The sequence below is a fragment of the Candoia aspera genome, chromosome 1 (genome assembly GCF_035149785.1).
Source record: "Candoia aspera isolate rCanAsp1 chromosome 1, rCanAsp1.hap2, whole genome shotgun sequence".
NCBI lineage: Eukaryota > Metazoa > Chordata > Lepidosauria > Squamata > Boidae > Candoia > Candoia aspera.
In genome coordinates this window covers 48,844,970-48,866,590 of record NC_086153.1, presented here as the reverse complement: position 1 = coordinate 48,866,590, position 21,621 = coordinate 48,844,970, and the positions used below count along the sequence as shown (strand labels likewise).

Below are 21,621 nucleotides of genomic sequence, written 5' to 3'. Positions count from 1 at the left end.
GTGTGGGAGGAATGCACAAACCTGCAATTCATTCAGGGAACTTTAATGTTATATCCAAACAAAGCCAAAAAGTCACCCAATGTATTATGTATTCTTGGTATTAGGTTGCTGTTTAAGCATATCTTTTTCTTACAGGATCATTGTAATACTTTCTAACTTTAGTGTATAATTACCTGGCACACCTTTAATTCAAACAAGTGGTGTTTTTTTTTAATTTCTTTCTTTACGGATAAGGTATCATCATTTATTATATAATTTTTCGAAATGGAGTTGAGCATTTCAGAGGAAAGGAACTGTGCTTCTTGGACACGAGTGGTATTCAACCATACCAGGAATACTCATACCTATTGCGTGCTTGCACTGTTGCTGGATGTTCAGACAGTAGCACGGTAGGTAAATCTTTCAGTAAGCTGGTGACGACTATGAAAGTAGTATCTTCTTCTCCTTCACCATAGTGTAGTGGCCTTCAGCAGAACAACTGAAAATATGGAAATGTTTTTCTTTTGGCTCTGCCAGCCATCTTGTGCCGCAGCCCAGCATAAGAAATAGGAGCAGACATCCAGTTTGGCCAGAAACCATGTAAGTTCCTGTACATATTTGGGTACTCAGCTGAAAGACTGCTGCAGAGCATCAGGGATCATCCCAGTACTTTGGGAACACAGAAAATTACATCCTTCCTTTTCAGCAGGCAAACATTAACCATCTTTGTGGTTATTCCTGAAAAATAGAGCAAAACCAAGAATGAATGGTAGAGTAAGTATTTGGCTCAGTATTATTAAAAGCCCACAGATTATTATAAAAGTAACCTATTACTCCAGGGAAAGTTCATTCAGTCAATCAGAGTTTGACAACTACCCAGCAGAACTGCTACATGAATATCTTATGCCTTTCATTGACATTTGGGTAGCAGAGTCTCTGAATGCTGCCCTTTTGTGCGACCAAGGAAACATGCCTTCTCTGCCATGGCCCTGCCCTCTGGAACAAAATCCCCCCAGAGGTATGGACAGCACCCACTCTCCTGCGGTTCCAGAAAGCCCTTAAGACTTGGGGTTAATGTGGTGGTTATTTATCAGTGGGGCCCCTGTCGTATTTTTGTATTGTTTGTACCATTTTTTTCTTTCTAGTTGTTTTAGACCAGGCTGCCTGTTTATGTGGGTTTTAATTATTTTATTTTATTTTATTTTATTTTATTTATTAATCAACTTTACCACCACCCATCTCCCTGGAAAAGGGACTCTGGGCGGTTTACAATAAAACATAGGTAAAAGACATATAAAACTACAGAATAAATATAATACATAAGAAAATATAAATATGGTGGGAACCTGATGGCTAAAAGTTTTCTATGACCCTCAAGCAGAACAGGGCCACTCTAAGGAACTAGCCATCCCCAGAAGTGACTATTCTCCCTCCTGCCCCAGGCATAATGACAAAACCAGGTCTTCAATTGTTTTCTAAAGTCCAGGAGGGAGGGGGCCAACCTCACTTCCGGGGGAAGGATATTCCAAAGGGCGGGAGCTGTTGCAGAGAAGGCCCACCTCCTGGACCCCGCCAGATGGAGTTCTTTTGCAGACGGGGTCTGTAGCATGCCCTCTCTGCATGACCAGGTGGGATGGGTTGAGGTGATGGGGATGAGATGGTCCCTTAGGTAGCCTGGACCCATGCCATGTAGGGCTTTAAAGGTGGTAACCAACACCTTGAATTGGACCCCGAAGCAAACTGGCACCCAATGTAGCTTCCGCAGCAAAGGTGTTACATGCACCATCCTTGGGGCACCTAAGATCACCTGCATGGCTGCATTTTGCACCAGCTGTAGCTTCCAGATACTCTTCAAGGGTAGCCCCATGTAGAGTGCATTGCAGTAGTGTATATGGGAGATGACCAGGGCATGAGTGACTGTTTGAAGGGCCCCTCACTCCAGGAAGGGGCATAACTGGCGCACAACACGAAGTTGCGCAAAGGCCCTCCTAGCCACAACTGCCACCTGCTCTTTGAGCAGGAGTCGTGAGTCTAGGAGGACCCCCAAGTTATGCACTATATATTGTTTTAATGTGGGGTGTGTGTTTTTTGTAAACTGCCCAAATCTTCTGGGGTGAAGGGCCATATCAAATTGAATAAATTGAATAAATTGAATTACATTAAATATTGGGATGGATTGGGACCAATGTGTTCATGCAAATAGAAGCAGTTTACAGGAAAGACACAGTAAACAGAGTTCATAATACTTTCTTGGATAGTTGAGTCAACGCACTTGTTGTAGGAGGAGTCAAATGTCACTCCATTCCCACTATCCAGTCATTCTTTCTCCCATTTTTTAAAAGTGTCATGCAGTTTAGAGTGTATTCCTCATTACTCCTTCTTGCTTCTATTTGAATATAGTTCTTACAAATCCCAAATATCTGATTCTATACTTCATCCTCTGCCACAAAATTTACACCTTGATAATATGGGGCAGAAATCATTTATCTGCAATCTTTTGTTCTTAAGAATATGTTTTTGTTCTTTTCCTTCAACTCTTCATCAGAAATAGCTTTCATCAGTTGACACAACAATAAGTGTCTGTGGAGCACACAGTTGGTGACAAGGGACAAAATTATATGTCCCTATTTCTGCTTCTACTCTTACCACTGTTTCACAGTAGATAAGTAGCAACCAGAATTACAATCAAATATTTAGATAACTTTAAAAATGTTCTGTCATAGACTCTGCATCCTATCTTCCAGTCATACCATTTCCTCTGGTCCATTTCTTCTGCAGAAACCTCCCTTATTAATGGTTCCCTGGTATTTACACACATATTTCTCAGTTTAAGGGGCTTTGAAAGAGATGAAGTTACGTATCTCTCAATGCTATATTTGTCATATGGCAGTGGAAATCCTAAAGATATTTTGGGCTCAAATTCAGCCAATTCAGAACTGATTTCTGTGGTTACAAAAACTCAGTGTGGAATCATGTGAATTCAGATCTATGACTGGAATATCTCAAGCCATAGGACCACATTATTCAGGTCTGGTGGATGAAATCTTTGAAATCTTTTAAGTGAACACCAAAGAACAGGGCACTGCTGGGCTTGGGAAGAAAAAAGGGGTTGTCACACTGATACTGTCCCTGATCACTTGCATCTTTTCTAATACAGCAGCTGATGAACCAGCTGCTCTGTCCACCAGGAAACTGTCCTTATCTCTGGAAGATGAGGAAGGAATAGCAACTCTTTCTGATGGCATCCCTAGATAAAGTCAAGGGTAGCATGGCTTCAGAGTTTATGCCAATGGTTGCTAGTGATTCAAGACACATGGTATCAGACCGTTAACCATATGGAAAGGAATTAGCCAGCATTCTCTGGTAAGACAGCCTGCCATCCAAATGTTCCTTTCATCTAGCAAAATACAGTGAGTCTGCTTTGATAAATTGTATACCTAGATTCATACAGAACTATATTCAAGGTCAGATTTCACTGTGAGGGGAAAAAAATAACTAAGAGAAGGAAAATAACTTGTTCTACACAGAGCCATGGTAATGATATGCCAGAGCAAACAAGAATATTTTAAACTAGAAGTGACATTCTCATTGATCAAGGTATCTTGTGTACTATTACAATAAATTGCTGTCTAATTCTTGTGCGTTCAGGTAATTGCAGTCACTGTCCAAGGAGTCCCAGAGAACGTTCAGCCACCAACAATTATAGCTCTAAATGCAACAACCTTGCATTTGAGTTGGGTGGCACCAAAGAAGCCAAATGGTATAATCAGAGAATACCACATCCGTCAAATTGGAAGGGGATTTATTCATACTGGCCCTGCAGACCAGATGCAACACACTGTCACAGGTAAGAATAGAAAGCTCTTCAAGCAGATGACATAAAACTTTTATTTAGCAGGTCCTCTTATGTTAGCCTGTTTTTAAAGACTGCAGTCCTTACAAGGAACAAACCCTTTCAGTCAATATATCAATTGGATTACAAGTTCAGAACACAGGTGGAGGATAGCAATTTTTGAATGTCCCTATAGATTTTTATTAATCCTCCAGCTTTCCTTATCTTAGCATGATAACATTAATGAACAATAATGATTAATTTCCATTGCCAATATTTGGATTCAACAACTTGACAATCACCTTCATAGAAGTATATTATTATTATTATTATTATTATTATTATTTGCTATTATTACTATCACAACAATTATTTGTATCATGTGTTTCAACAATGCACATAGCAAATAATGAAAGACAATTAAAACATCAAGAATATCAAATACAAGATTTGCAAAATAATTGCAAATCTTTAGACAATAAATTACACAAAGATAGCAACCGAATAAAAACCAACCGATAGTTCCCAAATCAACAAACCAATTAAACATGCAATCCCATCACCCCACCAAAATTGCTGATAAAACAATTTAATTAAATTTTTAAAAAAACCAATACAATTTAAGAGGCTACATATTACCTGCTTGAGTAAGGATTAGTTTCTGCAGTATTGCCCAGGCTGCGGTTAGTTTCCCAGTCTGAAATCAACATGCTTTTAAACCCTTCCTAAATATGTTAAAATTAATTTTTGGACTGATTCTGTAGGCTAGTGGCCAGGTCTTGGAAACCCTTTAGCTGTGAAGAGGCTATAGGGTAAGAAAGCAAGCCAAAGTGCCTCTAAATTTGCTCAGGACATCCAAGAGAAGTTTACCAGGAAATTAGAGAAAAAAGGTAAGGCAGAATATTGTGCAACAGGAGCCAAAAGACCAAAACCAAAAATTTATATTGGGTCTTCTGTTACAGGAATCAGTGAAGGGCCCTGTAATGCACAGAGGTATGGGAAGACTGGGGACACTCCAGAGCAGGATGTCCTGAACCTGGATTAAGATAAAGTTCTGTCAGTTCAGTTGTCCAGGTGGAAAACAAATGAGGGCTGCATTGAGCATTATTGCATCCCTTGTCAAAAAACAACAGATCTGGAAAATGTTTGTGAAAGGAAAATTATAGGCTTTAACCATTGCCACTACAAACTGTTGCAAATGCAGCCTGTTATCTACCAGAGAATGCCAAGTCCAGGGGTCACTGGGCAGCCATGGGTTCAGATGGGGGGGATCAAAAAATGGGGGAAGCATGGTCAAGATGAAAAACCAAAGTCTCACTTATTTCCATGTTGAAACCAAGACAATGTATAATCATCCATGTTGAGATATTATTTAGACTACTTGAGTTAGATTTCCAAATAATGCTGTTAAGCTCAGCATAGGACTGGTACACCTAAATGTCATCAGTATATGTGATTGTTAGGCTTCCCACAGGCACAGTTTCAGTTTCAGACATTAACTCTTTATTCAGGAATTGGCTTATTCAGCCGAGGCTCACTGACATAACTCAGCAATATTAGTCCCTTTACTGCAGACCAAAAGAAGAGTGAACCTTCTCCTTTGCGGTACAAAGGAATCAAAGCTTTTATATTTAATTTAAATTCTAGGCAGTTTTCTTCCACTTTTCTGAGTCAATGAATATTTTGCTGTTCTTTTGGTGGCTGTGGAGGGTATCTGAACTACATAGGCATAATATTTCTCTCTATTATGTAAATGACTTGAAAGCTAGGGAAGAAATCAGTTTACCCAGGGAGAAGATCTATAGAAAGTATAAACATGGGGACCATAACCATTCTGGAAGTGTTCCAAATTGAAAATATCTATGTTCTGAACTCAAGATACCCCATTTTGAATTTGCAATTCTTCCAAAAGTATTCAAAGCAGCCTGTTTTGTGATCAGAACAACAGTTTCCTCTTGAGGCAGCAATTTTGCGCTCATGCTGAAAAGTTTCAGAGTTCATGCCCAAAACCAGATGAATCAAGTTTTTTGCACACCCCCACTAATATCTCAAGGACTTGGAAAAAAATACTGTAATTATAAAAAAAAAGAAAAGCCATCATTGTGGATGTTAAAATTTCCACAAACAAGGAATAGTGTATCGAGTTCTAACAAAGCACTCAATCAGGAGGAAAATTCCTCCTGAATAAGTAAATTCCTTGGGACCAGTAGACAGATGAATTTGCAAGAACCAAAAATGTCCTTCAAAGTTTGGGGGCTTAAGGTCTTGCTGTACATGTAAAGGAGTATTCCACTACGCATTCCTGTTCACAATCATATCAGTCCTTATACCCCTTCCTTTCTCATGAAGGACCTGATGACACAATGAAGAAGTAAAGCTGCCCTGAAAGCTGGCTTACCTGCAGAGAGCCAAATCCCTATATCTGGTACTAAGATTACAATTAATAAATTGTCAGAAGTCAATTAACAAATCAAATTTACTATGGTGCAGTATCAAATTCCACAAAAGACACTGGAGAGAATAGCAATAAGATTGTTCAAACAATATCCCCAAAGTTTTCCAGAGATCTGAGGAGTTCTTTGCTATCGTATTTTTAACTATTTTATCTTTCATTAGAAAGTCAGTGATGATTTTCACAAACTCTTTTGTCGAACTTGAAAAGCTTGACATACCCTCAGGTGTTGATCCAAAATATAACTTGTCATAGCACAAACTCCTGGATTGGATTAACTCTTGCCTTTCTCCCTAAGTTTTAAAAACACTCTAAAATGCCTGTATGGCATTCAAAATACTTGTATGGCTTTTGCAATAAGTATTATTGGCTTTGCAGTATTATTTAGTATGGAACAAAATGCATTAGCCAACTGCAAATGGAAAAACAGAACAAAGGTTCTGCTGAAAAGTTCTCATTTGCATCAGTGCCTGGTTAAGAAGCTTAAAAGCAATAATACAAAAGGCAATAACTTCCCTTTGCTACATTTTTGTGCAAAACTAGGATTTCCCTTTATCCTCAAAGTAAATGTTATAATTTAATTGGGGAGGGGTTGTAATGCCATAGCAGATGCCAATGCATATTTATTATTTTGTACAGTCTGGGTTAAAGAAACGTAATTCTTTTAATGTAGCAAGGAACCCCACCCCTTTCACTGTTCAAGGCAAATCTGCTTTTTCATCTCAAGGAATGATTGTGCTTTTGCAACGTGATAATTACTGCTCTGTAAATTCATGATCTTCACTAAAACAACTGTACTTATTTCACACAGCTCAACTCTTTGAAGTACCCATCGTTCCAGCTCCCATGGGCCTGTGTTTTGATTTTCTCATCTTCTTCCAAAACCTCTGCTGTTCCCAGAGCAACAGTTGAACATTAATGAAGCTGTAGCATTAAGCGTTCCCTGAGACTTTGAATCCAAGGGCCTTACCGATTGCAGATGAGGCAGCTTGCACCTTACCACTGCACTATTGTCTCACTGCTTATTTTTAATTACATCAAGGCTTTGGAAACATGATCCCATAAATGCTTGGTGGGAATTGTGGTGAATGTGTTCATCATGTGAAATCCATAAATTGCTTATAATCCTCTCAAGATGTTAAAAAAAGCATTAAGTAATTGAAGACAGGAAGTCCTGAGTTAATTATTTAGAGGTGTTATCAGTGCTTTAAGTAAACTGAAGCATTTTCCCCTATCGCCCTGACTTGAATGCCACTGGGATCAAGGGGCACCAGCCATCATCTTCTCATATTCTCTAATGCAAACAGCAAATGGCAGCTTGTCAATAAAAGACCTTTTTATATCATTTATTAGTGAACACTTCCAGTACTCTGTACAGAACAATTTGGATGACAGTTATGGCATTGTTTCATTTTGTGTTACTACTCCTCTACAAATGGCCTTACTAATGCAGTGGAGGGGGGATGAGGAGAGACTCAAATAATTTGGGGGGGGGTGTTGTATTAAAAGAAAGCTAAGACTAACCATTTCAGTAGCAAAATCGAGGTGAGAAATCCATTTTTCCAAGCCTAATTTTAGATTTTAAGTGTTTCTAGAACTTATGAGGTTTGTGGAGAGTGATATTTTTCACTAAGACTTTAAGGTTGGTTGAATAGTTTTTGATAAATGAATTGTATATATTGTACACATTTTGTGGCAGAGTGCCAGAGGATTTTCACAATTTTTTTCTTTAATTCCCACTGTATTCCCTATTGTATATTCCAAGTTGTATAAAACCAGCAAGAATTCCTGTAGCATCCTAAGTCATTGTGGCATATGTTTCTGTGGACCAGGTTCTGGTTCTCAGTTTCAGCACTGCAGGCATTAACTCATGAAAGATTTGGTGGATAAGCACCTAAATTAGGGATATTTGCAAAACAGGTATAGCTTTACAGAATTGCAAAGATAAAAGCCTAACTCTCAGCATTAAAATCTTGATTATCCAGTAAGCTGCACCAATGAATTTATGACAGATTGTAAGATCTAGCAACTTCATCCATTTTCTTTAAACTGGGAGTGAGATGTGCCAAACTTGGAATCTGAAAGGATGCATGAATAATTGCTTTCTCTAATTTTTCATTTCCAGAACGTACCCTCTTGAATTATCAGACTGGTTTCTAAACATCCCTGTGTTCATAAAGAAACTTTATATTTTAAGGATGGGAGAGAAAAAGAGAGAGGAAGGCCTCATTTGGCTGCAACATTTAGCCATGAATTGATTTTACAAGAATTAGCTGCAGCAAGTCATTGGTTTATATGCTGTCTCCCATATCTGATAAGATTGTGGCAAAGCAATTAGCAGCTTTGCTTCAATTTTAAATTAATTGCAACTTCTTGTAACATCAAACCTGGCCAGACTGTGGCCAATCTTTTTCAGAAAGTTGTGGACAATAGTAATTTATGAAGCTGGCTTGTTTCAGCAAATCATAATTAATAGGACCATTAATGTAAACCTCAAACAACATGATGCAGTAGCATTAATCAAAAATGGAAGCAAAGACTTCTGATCTCTTCCTCATGGCCATACCAAAGGAGAAGCAGCATGGGGACCAAGAACACCTGAGTCTAAGGGTTAGTCAACTCATATTCCTCATACTATAATGTAATATTTTGTCTGAATGTGACTAGAGAGGACAAAGAAAAGACTTGGAAAGAGAAACCATGTCCTGTGTATTCATTCTGTTTTCCCCATAGTTTCTCCAATGAAATATTACTCATTTATTTTTATTAACACAAGATTTATACCAAAGCTTCTCTAGAAATTCAAGAGGCTTATGGAATGACAATCATAAAGGCAAATTGGGCCATTCATTGTCATTTGAGAAAAGACAGAGGATGAGGCAAGATACTCTATTTCTATCAGAAGGCATTAATTCAAGCTTCCACAGAATTAATTCCATAAAAAATCCAAAGGATGCAGACTTTATACTGGAAGAGATCCTAAATTCTAAGTTACTTTTAATAAGCAGAATAATCCCCACTACAAATGTTATCAGTTCCATGGGATCATGAAGTGATCTTAAGTATGCTACTATTCCTCAGATTATTTCTCTGACTGGAATACAATTGTCTAATCTTATCTGAATGTTCTTAGAGTTTTCTGCATAATGTATATGGGATATTTTGTATTTATCGTCATCATGATCATCACCATCACCTGTATTAAAACTCAATATTGGCTTTGTAGAGTAGGATCCTTCTCAGTTATGGATTATGGTTATATAAATTAGAATGTTCATCTCTAAGATGGGAGACAAGTTAGCCATGAAACTGGTTAAATGATTTGAGACAGGTGGGTTTTTTTTCTCTTCCTAACCTCCCTTATATACTTATTGTGTAAGGAAAGGCCAAGGGATGGGGTGCTATATAAATCTGTTAGAGGTGGTGTGCTGTATTCTGCTGAGTTGAATAAGCCCCAAGTTTCCTTGAAAAGAAAGGCCCTTTGTTAATGCTGTTGAACACAATGGCTAATCATTTCATAGGAAAGAGAATGCTTGAAAAACAAGTGCATCAAGCCTTGCACAAATAGAACTGTTCTTGAATGTTGAGTATTTTCAGCAAGACTTGCAGAATTTCTAAAGACATTTTCCCAATGTATTATCTGATTCCCAATATAGAATTAAAAAGACTTCTAAAGATTCTTCCAGGCTAACATATCTCTATAATTTCAAGGAGACTAATGAAACAAAATGTTTAAAACCCTAATGAAATTTCTCAAGAGAAGTTTTCATATCCAAAATTTTAATTTTGGAATTATTATAAATCTGATGCATGTATAGAGGCTTGTAAACAAAACAACAACAAAATTGTGATCCATACTCCAGCGCTATCACTATATTTTAATATCAGATAAATAAACAACAGAAAAGAATGTTTATCCCCAATGCATTTAGTGCAATATATACTTCTTTGCCTGCCTTTTATTTTCTCTCTCTCTGTGGTATACAGCTGTAAATTAATCTTGCTTTATAATAAATGTTTCTTTTTAGTAGTGAATTAACATGATTCCCTTTAGGGGCAATTGAAGTTACCTATTACTAGTAGCCTCATGTGGCACAGAGTGGTAGGCGGCAATATTGCGACTGAAACTTTCCCCACGACCCGAGTTCGGTCCCAGTGGAAGCTGGATTCTCGGGTAGCCAGCTCAGGTTGACTCAGCCTTCCATTCTTCCGAGGTCGGTAAAACGAGTACCCAGCTTGCTGGGGAAGGTGACGACTGGGGAAGGCAATGGCAAACCACCCCGCTATAGTCTGCCAAAGGGTCAGACATAACTCGGTGCTTGCACAGGGGACCTTTCACCATTTTTCACATTGCTAGAGTAATCTGTCCAACTGTGAAATGTTGTTGAGTATTTGGCTTCTATCCGTGCCTTCTCTCTCATTTTAACTCTCTGGCTTTTATGAAAAGAATACAGAGATAACTCTCTCCCTTCTTTTTTTTCTAGTTAATGATTGTGTTACAGTCCAGCCTGTCTTCCTGACTCATCTCTTGGTTTTTCAAAAAGCTTCCTCTTCAATTTATAAGCAACATAAAGCCCTGGCGACTCTTACTTGATGTTTTTCTTTTCTTTCTGGCTTGTTGCAAACAGCTGACTGCTCTGTATCTACAACCATTTTGAGAAAGGGGGGGGGGGGAAGCAACAATGAGGTTGTCATCTAACCAGTTTTAGACAAAGTGTTACTCCCTAAGCTTTTTTCCTTCTCTTCCTCTTCTTGTCACAGAATTGCATTGTCTTTTTAAGTAGTTGCAATGCAAAGGATAGGCAAGCAAAGATAAGAAAGAGCAGGGCCCATCAATGACAAAGACAAGGAAGATTAGAATGAAAGAACAGAATGTGAACAGAAGCCTAAAAGCAGTTTTTGAGCTCATAAAAAAGAATACTGATACTGCTTTTTCAAACATATGTATAAGAAAGAATACATATCTACATATTTATAAATCCATTTTCAAAGGTTCTGTTGAATCTTGCAGTGTTTTGTGGTAGAGAAATGCTGAGGCATGTTCACAAGGAACAATAGGAGGTAATTGTAAATTAAGGGTATAGAAAAAGGAGAGGACTTCTAAAACTGATACTGAATGGGAAAAGAGGATGCATTCTGGAATAGGTGCCAACAGACATTCAGTGAGTATAAAATAAACAGTTCTGCTTAAAAATCTGTTAGACCCGTTCCCTAAAACTGGAGGCGTGCAGCTCTACATAGAAAAACTAAATATACCTATGTTATGGAATTTGTAAACAGTAAGAAGTAGCAGTAGCTGTGTTTGGATTTAAAAAGGGACAAGGAAACAGTATGAGTAATGGATGCTGGCTGCCATGGAATGAAGTAAGAGGAAAAAGAGGAGAGGTAAAAAAATCAACATGGGAAACCCTTGTGACTTCATGTTCTGCTTGTGGCTTCTTAGAGGCAATTGGCTGAAATACTATTCACCTTTGAAAATTCATGTTTTTTAAATTCAATGCTCAAATGCCTCAAACAAAGAAAAAAAGTGAAGTTGTATCGTATGCCTAGTATGAAGATTTACCTACCTCTTTGCCTCCCTGGTTTGGCCAGAATTTACCATCCATAATCTGTGGCCCTTGGACTAATTTCCATCCCTTCCTTCCTAAAAAACACAATAGTTCAGTGATTATCTGTTCCTTCCCTGTAGTCAAATCCTTGGGGAAAGAGAATGGCTTGTCAGAGAAAATACTGTAGGGGCAATTCTACTCGTGTTTGTCTCTGGCCTCAGCCACTGTTTGCTTCAGCCTTGCCTTATGTGGCTTCTAACAAATTACTTTGAAGGGAATGTGGCCCTCAACAGGAAACAGGTTGCCATGTCTGATCTGTTAGGGGAAATTGAAGAAAAAAATATTTGGATGATTGCATTACTCATTTCCAGCATTCTCTAACAGTGATCCCTGCTATCCAGGTTAAGAATTATGGTTATGTAGTTTGTGTTGAACATTCATGGTATATGCTTGAACGCCAACAGCAACAAATAGAGAATCCTGTATCCAGATACGTCTCATGAGTAAAAAGGTCCATGTGTGTAAATTTATTGGGTTAAGTGTATTCTATTGTCTTTCTCATAGAACTCTAACCTAAACAACACCTGAAGGTTTAACTTCTTTTAATTTATTTAGATCTTCAGCCTTATGAAAACTACAACTTCACACTCACTGCATGTACATTTGCTGGATGTACTACTAGTCAGACAAGTGCAGGTAGAACATTGCAAGCTGCTCCTCAAGGTAAAGAGTAATTTATTAACCTTTAAACCATCTATGCATGTGAACTGTAGTCAGGGCATTATATCTAGGTACTGATTTAAAACAAAACAAAACAGCAGCTCCTCAACTCCTTGTTTATTCAGCCTTCTCCCCAAAGAGGAATTATGTTCAAATGGACCTAAGCAATAAAATTGAAGAAAGGAAGGAATGGCAACCAAGGTAAATAAAGAAATTTTTAGGGAGCACCTGGCTAACATTCTTAGTTGTAAGCCACTCAGAGTCATTTGGGAGTCAGGCAGTCTATAAATTAAGTAATGTTAAGTTAAATAGATAGATAGATAGATAGATAGATAGATAGATAGATAGATAGATAGAACGTTCCAACAGAAGACAACCCATAGACATAGACACAGACACATCGAGATAAACCATATTTACACACCGTTCAAAAGAGACAATAAAAAAGCTAAGAAGGAAACAAAAAGACCAGAACACATCCTCACCAGCAGCCAACACCCAGATAAGCAGAGATTTACACCAGGCAAACAATCAAGCAGAAAACAGTAATCAAGAAACTACCAAGGAGAAAACCACACCCCACCAACACTGCCAGGACAGGCTACTGTATATAAACAGGGAGCAAACCCCACACTCACTAGCACTGATGATGTTACCTAATCAGGTAACAAAATGTCTGCAAGCAAACAACCAAGCTCAGAGAACACCAAGGACTCCATAAATGTAATTCTCCAGAACATTACATTTAGGCTATTTAAGAAGGGAAGCCCTTTTGTCAATTGGTTTGATATCCAGCCATTTCTTTACTTTACCCGCATAATCCTGAATAGTGCATCTCATCACTGTAATTTTGTGTTAGTACTAATTAATGGGAATGCACTGAGTGATGTCAGTGATGACACCAAGAGTGAAAATTTCTCATATATGTAACCAGTCTCTCATAAATTGAAGCTATGAAATGAGGCCTACCTTTTGTCAGCCATTCCCTTTTAAGTACATGTTTTAGATTTTCTTTTTACTGTTTTTGTAAACTTCATTGTGACTCTTTCCCAAAATCAAGATATATAACCTATAAATGGCTAAATATATTCCCAGGCAATTGATGTTTATGTAATGCTACTGACCACATCCTCGTACATTGATCCATGTCAAGATAAAGTGTGCTGAGACATAGAGTAAAAGTGTCATGTCTAGTCAATCCAGCCAGTTCTATAAAATGTGCTAATGAACTGGATAAGGGCCAATAAATTGAATCTCAGCTCTTACAAGACAGACAGGCTGTTGATATATCTGCCTGGATTGTGGGCAGGGCCCCCTAAAAAGACTATATTCTTCCTAAAGCAAGTAGAGACTGGATGTGTCATAATGCATTTGTAGCACAAGCTGCCTCTGTGGCATGAGACAAATTCTCCCAGCTTAAGCTGGTAGCACTTCCTGTAAATATATCTAAATTGAAGTGCCTTGGCCTCATAGCTTCATGTCCTTTTTTACTTCCAGACTAGACTATTTTGATTTAGTAAATGTAAAATTCCTTTTATTGATGGTTCAAAAAAAGTATTTAATCCAAGACACAACTGCAAGCCTGTTAATTAGGACATGATATTTTGGTAACTTTATATGGAATATATGTTCCTTCATGTACACTAAGATCTTCAAAAGATGCTCACATTTTCCCCATGTTTTCTGAGGCATGGCAAATGTTAAGAGTGGAAAAGTCCTATTCAAAAGAGTAGAAAAGGCTTGTAATCCTTGACTATGAAATCTCTTCCAAGAAAACTTCGTGTTATTTAATAACTAACCAAGCATTTGTTTTTATTTTCTCTGGCATGATAATCTTCTGTACACTGATTGAATGATGATTAGTGAATTTTGTATTGCCATATAGCTCTTTTATATTGTATACTTTGATGCTTTTGCTCTATTTTAATATTACCTGAAGAATGTGGAATATAATTTTAGGTGTTGAAGGTCAGCTGTAAGTGAAATTAATTTATAAAAATATTGAACTCTTAGACTGATTCTTAGGATGAATCTGAAATGAGTTTACATTTTGTTGTTAACTGTGAGCATATATTTTGCATTCTAGCCTGTTTATAAAACTAACTATATAAAATTATTATTAATAACATACTGTTGCTGATGTAATTGCAGGGGTATGGTCACAGCCTCGTCATATTATAGTAAGCTCTAAAATTGTGGAATTGTATTGGGATGAGCCAGAAAAACCCAATGGAATTGTCATTCAATATAGATTGTTTTGTAACGGAGAAGAGATTTTAAAAGGTAGTAAAGAAAATCTGAATTTTACCCATTCTGCCCTGCAACCAAATAACAGGTAAAATCTCACTTATTTGAGAAAGGATGTTGTTTAATTTTTGATAATATATCTTGATATTTGTTGTTGTTTATTCGTTTAGTCGCTTCCAACTCTCCATGACTTCATGGACCAGCCCACGCCAGAGCTTCCTGTCAGTCGTCAACACCCCCAGCTCCCCCAGGGACGAGTCCGTCACCCCTAGAATATCATCCATCCATCTTGCCCTTGGTCGGCCCCTCTTCCTTTTGCCTTCCACTTTCCCTAGCATAAGCATCTTCTCCAGGGTATCCTGTCTTCTCATTATGCGGCCAAAGTATTTCAGTTTTGCCTTTAATATCATTTCCTCAAGTGAGCAGTCAGGCTTTATTTCCTGGATGGACTGGTTTGATCTTCTTGCAGTCCAAGGCACTCTCAGAATTTTCTTCCAACACCACAGTTCAAAGGCATCTATCTTCCTTCGCTCAGCCTTCCTTATGGTCCAGCTCTCGCAGCCATATGTTACTACTGGGAATACCATTGCTTTAACTAAGCAGATCTTTGTTGTCAGCATGATCCCTCTGCTCTTAACTATTTTATTGAGATTTGTCATTGCTCTTCTCCCAAGGATTAAGCTGGGAGCTTCTGATTTCCTGACTGCAGTCAGCATCTGCAGTAATCTTTGCACCTAGAAATACAAAGCCTTTCACTGCTTCTACATTTTCTCCCTCTATTTGCCAGTTATCAATCAAGCTGGTTGCCATAATCTTGGTTTTTTTGAGGTTTAGCTGCAAGCCAGCTTTTGCACTTTCTTCTTTCACCTTCATCATAAGGCTCCTCAGTTCCTCTTCGCTTTCAGCCATCAAAGTGGTATCATCTGCATATCTGAGATTGTTAATGTTTCTTCCAGCAATTTTAACTCCAGCCTTGGATTCCTCAAGCCCAGCATGCCGCATGATGTGTTCTGCGTACAAGTTGAATAGGTAGGGTGAGAGTATACAGCCCTGCTGTACTCCTTTCCCAATCTTAAACCAGTCCGTTGTTCCGTGGTCTGTTCTTACCGTTGCTACTTGGTCGTTATACAGATGCTTCAGGAGGCAGACAAGATGACTTGGTATCCCCATACCGCTAAGAACTTGCCACAATTTGTTATGGTACACACAGTCAAAGGCTTTAGAATAGTCAATAAAACAGATATAGATGTTTTTGTGAAACTCCCTGGCTTTTTCCATTATCCAGCGGATATTGGCAATTTGGTCCCTAGTTCCTCTGCCTTTTCTAAACCCAGCTTGTACATCTGGCAATTCTCGCTCCATGAATTGCTGAAGTCTACCTTGCAGGATCTTGAGCATTGCCTTACTGGCATGTGAAATGAGTGCCACTGTTCGATAGTTTGAACATTCTTTAGTGTTTCCCTTTTTTGGTATGGGGATATAAATTGATTTTTTCCAATCTGATGGCCATTCTTGTGTTTTCCAAATTTGCTGGCATATAGCATGTATTACCTTTACAGCATCATCTCGCAAGCTTTTAAACAATTCAGCTGGGATACCATCATCTCCTGCTGCCTTGTTATTAGCAATGCTTCTTAAGGTCCATTCAACCTCACTCTTCAGGATGTCTGGCTCTAGCTCACTGACCACACCGTCAAAGCTATCCCCGATATTGTTATCCTTCCTATATAGGTCTTCCGTATATTCTTGCCACCTTTTCTTGATCTCTTCTTCTTCTGTTAGGTCCTTGCCATCTTTGTTTTTGATCATACCCATTTTTGCCTGGAATTTACCTCCGATGTTTCTAATTTTCTGGAAGAGGTCTTTTGTCCTTCCTATTCTATTGTCTGCGCATTGCTTGTTTAAAAATAATTCTTTATCTCTTCTGGCTAACCTCTGGAATTTTGCATTTAATTGGGCATATCTCCCCCTATCACTGTTGCCTTTTGCTTTCCTTCTTTCTTGGGCTACTTCTAGTGTCTCAGCAGACAGCCATTTTGCCTTCTTGGTTTTCTTTCTTTGGGATGTATTTTGTTGCCGCCTCCTGAACAATGCTGCGAACTTCTGTCCAGAGTTCTTCCGGGACCCTATCTACAAAGTCCAGTCCCTTAAATCTATTCTTCACCTCCACTGCATATTCCTTAGGAATATTAGTGAGCTCATATCTAGCTGATCTGTGGGTCTTCCCTAATCTCTTTAGTCTGATCCTAACTTGTGCAATAAGAAGTTCGTGATCTGAACTACAGTCAGCTCCAGGTCTTGTTTTTACCGACTGTATAGATGTCCGCCACCTTTGGCTTCAAAGGACGTAGTCAATCTGATTTTGGTGTTGTCCATCTGGTGAAGTCCATGTATAAAGCCATCTCTTAGGTTGTTGAAAGAGAGTGTTTGTTATGCAGAGTGAGTTGTCTTGGCAAAATTCTATCAGCCTATGTCCTGCTTTGTTTTGTTCTCCCAGGCCATGCTTACCTTTAATTCCAGGTGTCATCTGACTGCCCACCCTAGCATTCCAGTCTCCTGTAATGAAAATAACATCTCTTTTAGGCGTATTGCCCAGTAGGTGCTGCAGATCCTCATAGAACTGCTCTACTTCAGCTTCTTCAGAATCTGTGGTTGGGGTGTATATTTGGATCACTGTGATGTGAGATGGCTTGCCCTGAATTCAAATTGAGATCATTCTATCGTTTTTTGTATTGTATCCAAGCACTGCTTTAGCCACTTGACTATTAATTATGAAGGCTACTCCATTTCTTCTGTGGTCCTCTTGTCCACAGTAATAGATCTGGTGGTCATTTGATGTGAAGAGGCCCATTCCAGTCCATTTCAGTTCACTGATGCCCAAAATGTCTATCTTGAATCTTGACATCTCACCAATAACCACATCCAATTTGCCCTGGCTCATAGATCTTACATTCCAGGTTCCAATGGTGTGTTGATCCTTAGAACATTGGATTCGCCGTTCACCACCAGCACCATCGGCCGCTAGCCGTCCTTTCGGCTTTGAGCTAGCTGCGTCATCACGTCTGGGGCTAGTTGAACTCATCCTCTGTTCCTCCCCAGTAGCATTTTGACCATCTTCCGATCTGGGGGTCTCATCTTCCGATGGTATACTGACATATCTCTGGTTGTACTGATCCATTTAGTTTTCACGGCACGAATACTGGGGTGGGTTGCCATTACCTTCCCCAGGGATCGCATTTAGTCTGACCTCTCTGTCATGACCTTCCCGTCTTGGGTGGTCCTTCACGGTTTAGCTCATGGCATCATTGAGGTGCTCAAGCTCCAGCACCACGACATGGTAGCAATCCTTTGCTGAAGTTATCTTGATATATTAAACTTAAAACATATTGGAGCTCAACACAACTGTTATAGGAATATGCAGAGATGTCGATTTGATGGGCAAAATATGATTTGGAACATACAGAGACAGGCATGTAGCACCTGTTGGGAACACCTTAAACCAAACACGTCCTTTCCAAGGATCTGGTGTCAGGTGCAGATGGCAGCCACACAAACCCAGGAAAAGAGAGAGCTGATTTAGTCGTTCCCAGTAGGTGCTCCATACATGCCTATATGTACTCCAAATCACATCAAGCCTTTTGAATCAGGATCTCTGCAGAGCCAAAATTGTTGGCCCCAAGCATGGATGTCTCATTTAAATTAATACAGTAGTCATAATGACACTGAATACAGTCCCCATGAACTTCACTTAAAGAGACCTTGCTATTTTATGGAAAACATGTCTTACAGTTAGCTATGGCAGACTAATACGTAGCCCATTGGGCCTTCCAGGAAAGCTTTCCCCTGGCCACAATTAGGTTGATCCAAGTATACAATTTCTAGAGTTACATTTCAGCTTGTGCTTTTGTTGGCTTGTTATGGAAATGGTTTGCCGTGGGTTTCATCTGGAATTTGTGTTCCTAGTCTAGTCTATAGCTCTGCAAGGCCAAAGTGGTTCTCTGTTCACATATTAACCAGAGATGATCCTACTTAGTTTCTAGATTAGCCAGGGACGGCTAAGCGTCTCCATCCATTGTGATTACCAATCAGTCATAACTGTCATATTGTAATATTCCTAATTAAGCTATGTAAATTGTTCAGCTGTACAGTCATAACACTACTGCTGATTTTGTTTACAGATGAGTTGTTTTGTCAATCCAGCTACAGCTACCAGGAGTAGATGAGCTTTTGTTGTAGAAACCCCCATTTTTAAAAACATATACTGCATGAAATGAAGGAAAGACAAGATTATGGCAGAGCTTGTAGAAGTTTTTGTTTTTTTTCCGTGTACACACAGGCAAATAGATCTTTGATACAGTTAGCTTGTTAGATATTGATGTGTTAGATTTATATCCCATCTTTTATCTAGCAGCATAATTTCAATATGCAGTGTTTCCTTCTCCACTTTTTTCCCTACAACAAACCTGTGAGATAGCTTGATCTGAAAGACAGTGAGTAAAGTCCCTCAGGCAGAATAGATGTTAAGTCGGTCTCCTTGATCCTAGTCCACCTTATACTATATATGTATGTGATGGCCAAAGAATAAGTGCTTATTTCAAGTGCCTACTCTTTACACATAACTACAAAATAGATGGAATAGGCTCTCTGTATTGAAAGAGAGAGAGAGAGAGAGATGACACGCATATAAATGGTGGGCATTACACTTTGTTGGAACCTGATAAATGTAATGAATGCTAAAATCATTGTAAAATAACTTCATACTGATTCTCTTGGCTTTGTTTCTTTTTGTCCTTTCTCTCTCCTCCCACCTTCATGTGTATCTATAGATATGCTTACTGGCTAGAAGCCAGTACGTGGGGTGGTAGCAATACCAGTGAAAAATATATTGTCCAGACACCAGTAACAACACCAGAGGAGATTCGCATACCACATAATATTACAGTAATTAATGCATATTCCATATTTGTAGCATGGGACATTCCTGGTAAGTATGTGTAGTATATAGTAAATTTAGAACCTCATAGACAACTTATGTAACTGTTTCAGTTATTTATCATTTCCTTTGCTTGGTTTCCATTATACAAAGAGGCAGAACTAGAAGCTATATTGATACAAGGATATATCCTAAGGCAGATATAAATATATTAGGAAAAGTTATCAACTATAACCAACAGGAAGCTAGTCCATGAAGTCACAAAGAGTCGGAAGCGACTGAACGAATAAACAACATCATACATAATAGCAATAGAGGACCACCTTTTGGATTTTTCTGCCTTAGGCACCAAAATGACTTAAGTCATCTGTAACAGATGATAAACCAATTAATGAAATAATTAAGCAATACAGTCAGCTGTGCTCTGTTCAAATATAAAAGATGCCACATTGTGGATTTAATTTAATGGTGGACATCCAGTTATACTAGTAGTTTTTATATCTTACGTCTAATTAGCTGGTGCATTAAAATTGGCTTCAGAACAGGATGAAACAGTCAGTGATAATCATGCTTCTTTTTTTCCCAATTCTACTGAATGCAAAGTACGTTCAACCATTATGACAACAAATTAAACACAGCTTTCCAACAGGAGTTCAGAAACATTCAGAGGTAAAACAAATGCTAGGTTCTTTGTAATGAGAAGTGGCATTGGAAGATAGATAGATAGATAGATAGATAGATAGATAGATAGATAGATAGATAGATAGATAGATAGATAGATAGATATAAATGGAACATTCCATGTCATTTGTATAAGGCTGAACTTTGCACGTTCAGGATAATCAAAACAAGAGTTACATGTTTTGAAAACATTTTTGCATATGAAGGAAACTGTAAGCTCATTATGTGCTTTAGATATATTCATAACTACTACTGTTATTTATTTTAAGAAGTAATATTGGTATATAACAAACTGCCTGTTTTGTAATTTAGGATTTTTTAAAAGTCTATTATCTTCTGTTAAAAAAAATACGCAAATATATTGATATGTATAGCTAAAATATAATAACCGTCTTAATATTCAGCATTTATCCCAAATTATTTAAAATATTTATACCTTGCACAAAGGTCACAGGATGAGAAGATAATATAAAAACATTAAATATAAAGTTACCTGGTAAACATTTACATTCAAGCTTGGAATAGTAAATATTATCGTGATGTCCATTGAATCAATTCTTAATAGATCTATAATATCCTGAGCTGTCAATCTTTTAGTTTTCAGAAGCACAAAATCCATTATAGAAATGCTATAATATATGAAAAAGATTAAAATCTTAAATTAAACTCCCTCCCCCCCACTCCAGTACTGCCTAAAAGGATTTAAAAACCAAGGGAGAAAGTGGATGAATTTGACTTATAATCTACAGCTGATTTCATTGGAAAGTGTCCTGTACTGTCTCAGTTTTGATAATAAGTTTCTGTGAAAGCTTTGAATATTCACTCTAACAGCCCAATCCCTATGCAGATCTGGCCCTGGGTAAAGTGATTATGTGTGGAATTCTCTATATGATCAGGTTGTTTACACAAAGAATTTTAAAAGTAAAAAATAGATATGCCCTGAAAACATCTGGATGATCTCTAGCTATATAGAATGCCCTAACCCCTGGTGCCATTTGCTGGACATCTGGATTAATGCAGTCTTGATATGGTAGCCTTAGTCAAAAAGGAAAGCTGAGTTCTGTTTGATCAAAATAAAGGCCTCCCTCTGTTATTTCCTTTCCCTTTTATCTGTTTGAATTTTATACAATTGATACGTTTTAAAGATAAGAAATTACAGTAGATTCACACAGTTTAGTGCACATTGCCATGCGGGAAGTGAACGTAAAATCTCTGATGCTAGGGATAT

At 38.2% G+C, this 21,621-nt stretch overlaps 1 protein-coding gene across 1 annotated transcript in view; it reads left to right on the top strand.

The window, feature by feature from the left end:
- The window catches only part of USH2A (usherin), a 513,845-nt gene that overhangs the window by 411,679 nt on the left and 80,545 nt on the right, over nucleotides 1-21,621 (top strand). Inside the window, exons 53-57 of the mRNA XM_063288775.1 lie at nucleotides 235-389; nucleotides 3,628-3,826; nucleotides 12,428-12,535; nucleotides 14,684-14,867; nucleotides 19,606-19,763. Coding sequence (XP_063144845.1) covers nucleotides 235-389; nucleotides 3,628-3,826; nucleotides 12,428-12,535; nucleotides 14,684-14,867; nucleotides 19,606-19,763 — 804 coding nt within the window. The remainder of the gene's footprint in view (nucleotides 1-234; nucleotides 390-3,627; nucleotides 3,827-12,427; nucleotides 12,536-14,683; nucleotides 14,868-19,605; nucleotides 19,764-21,621) is intronic.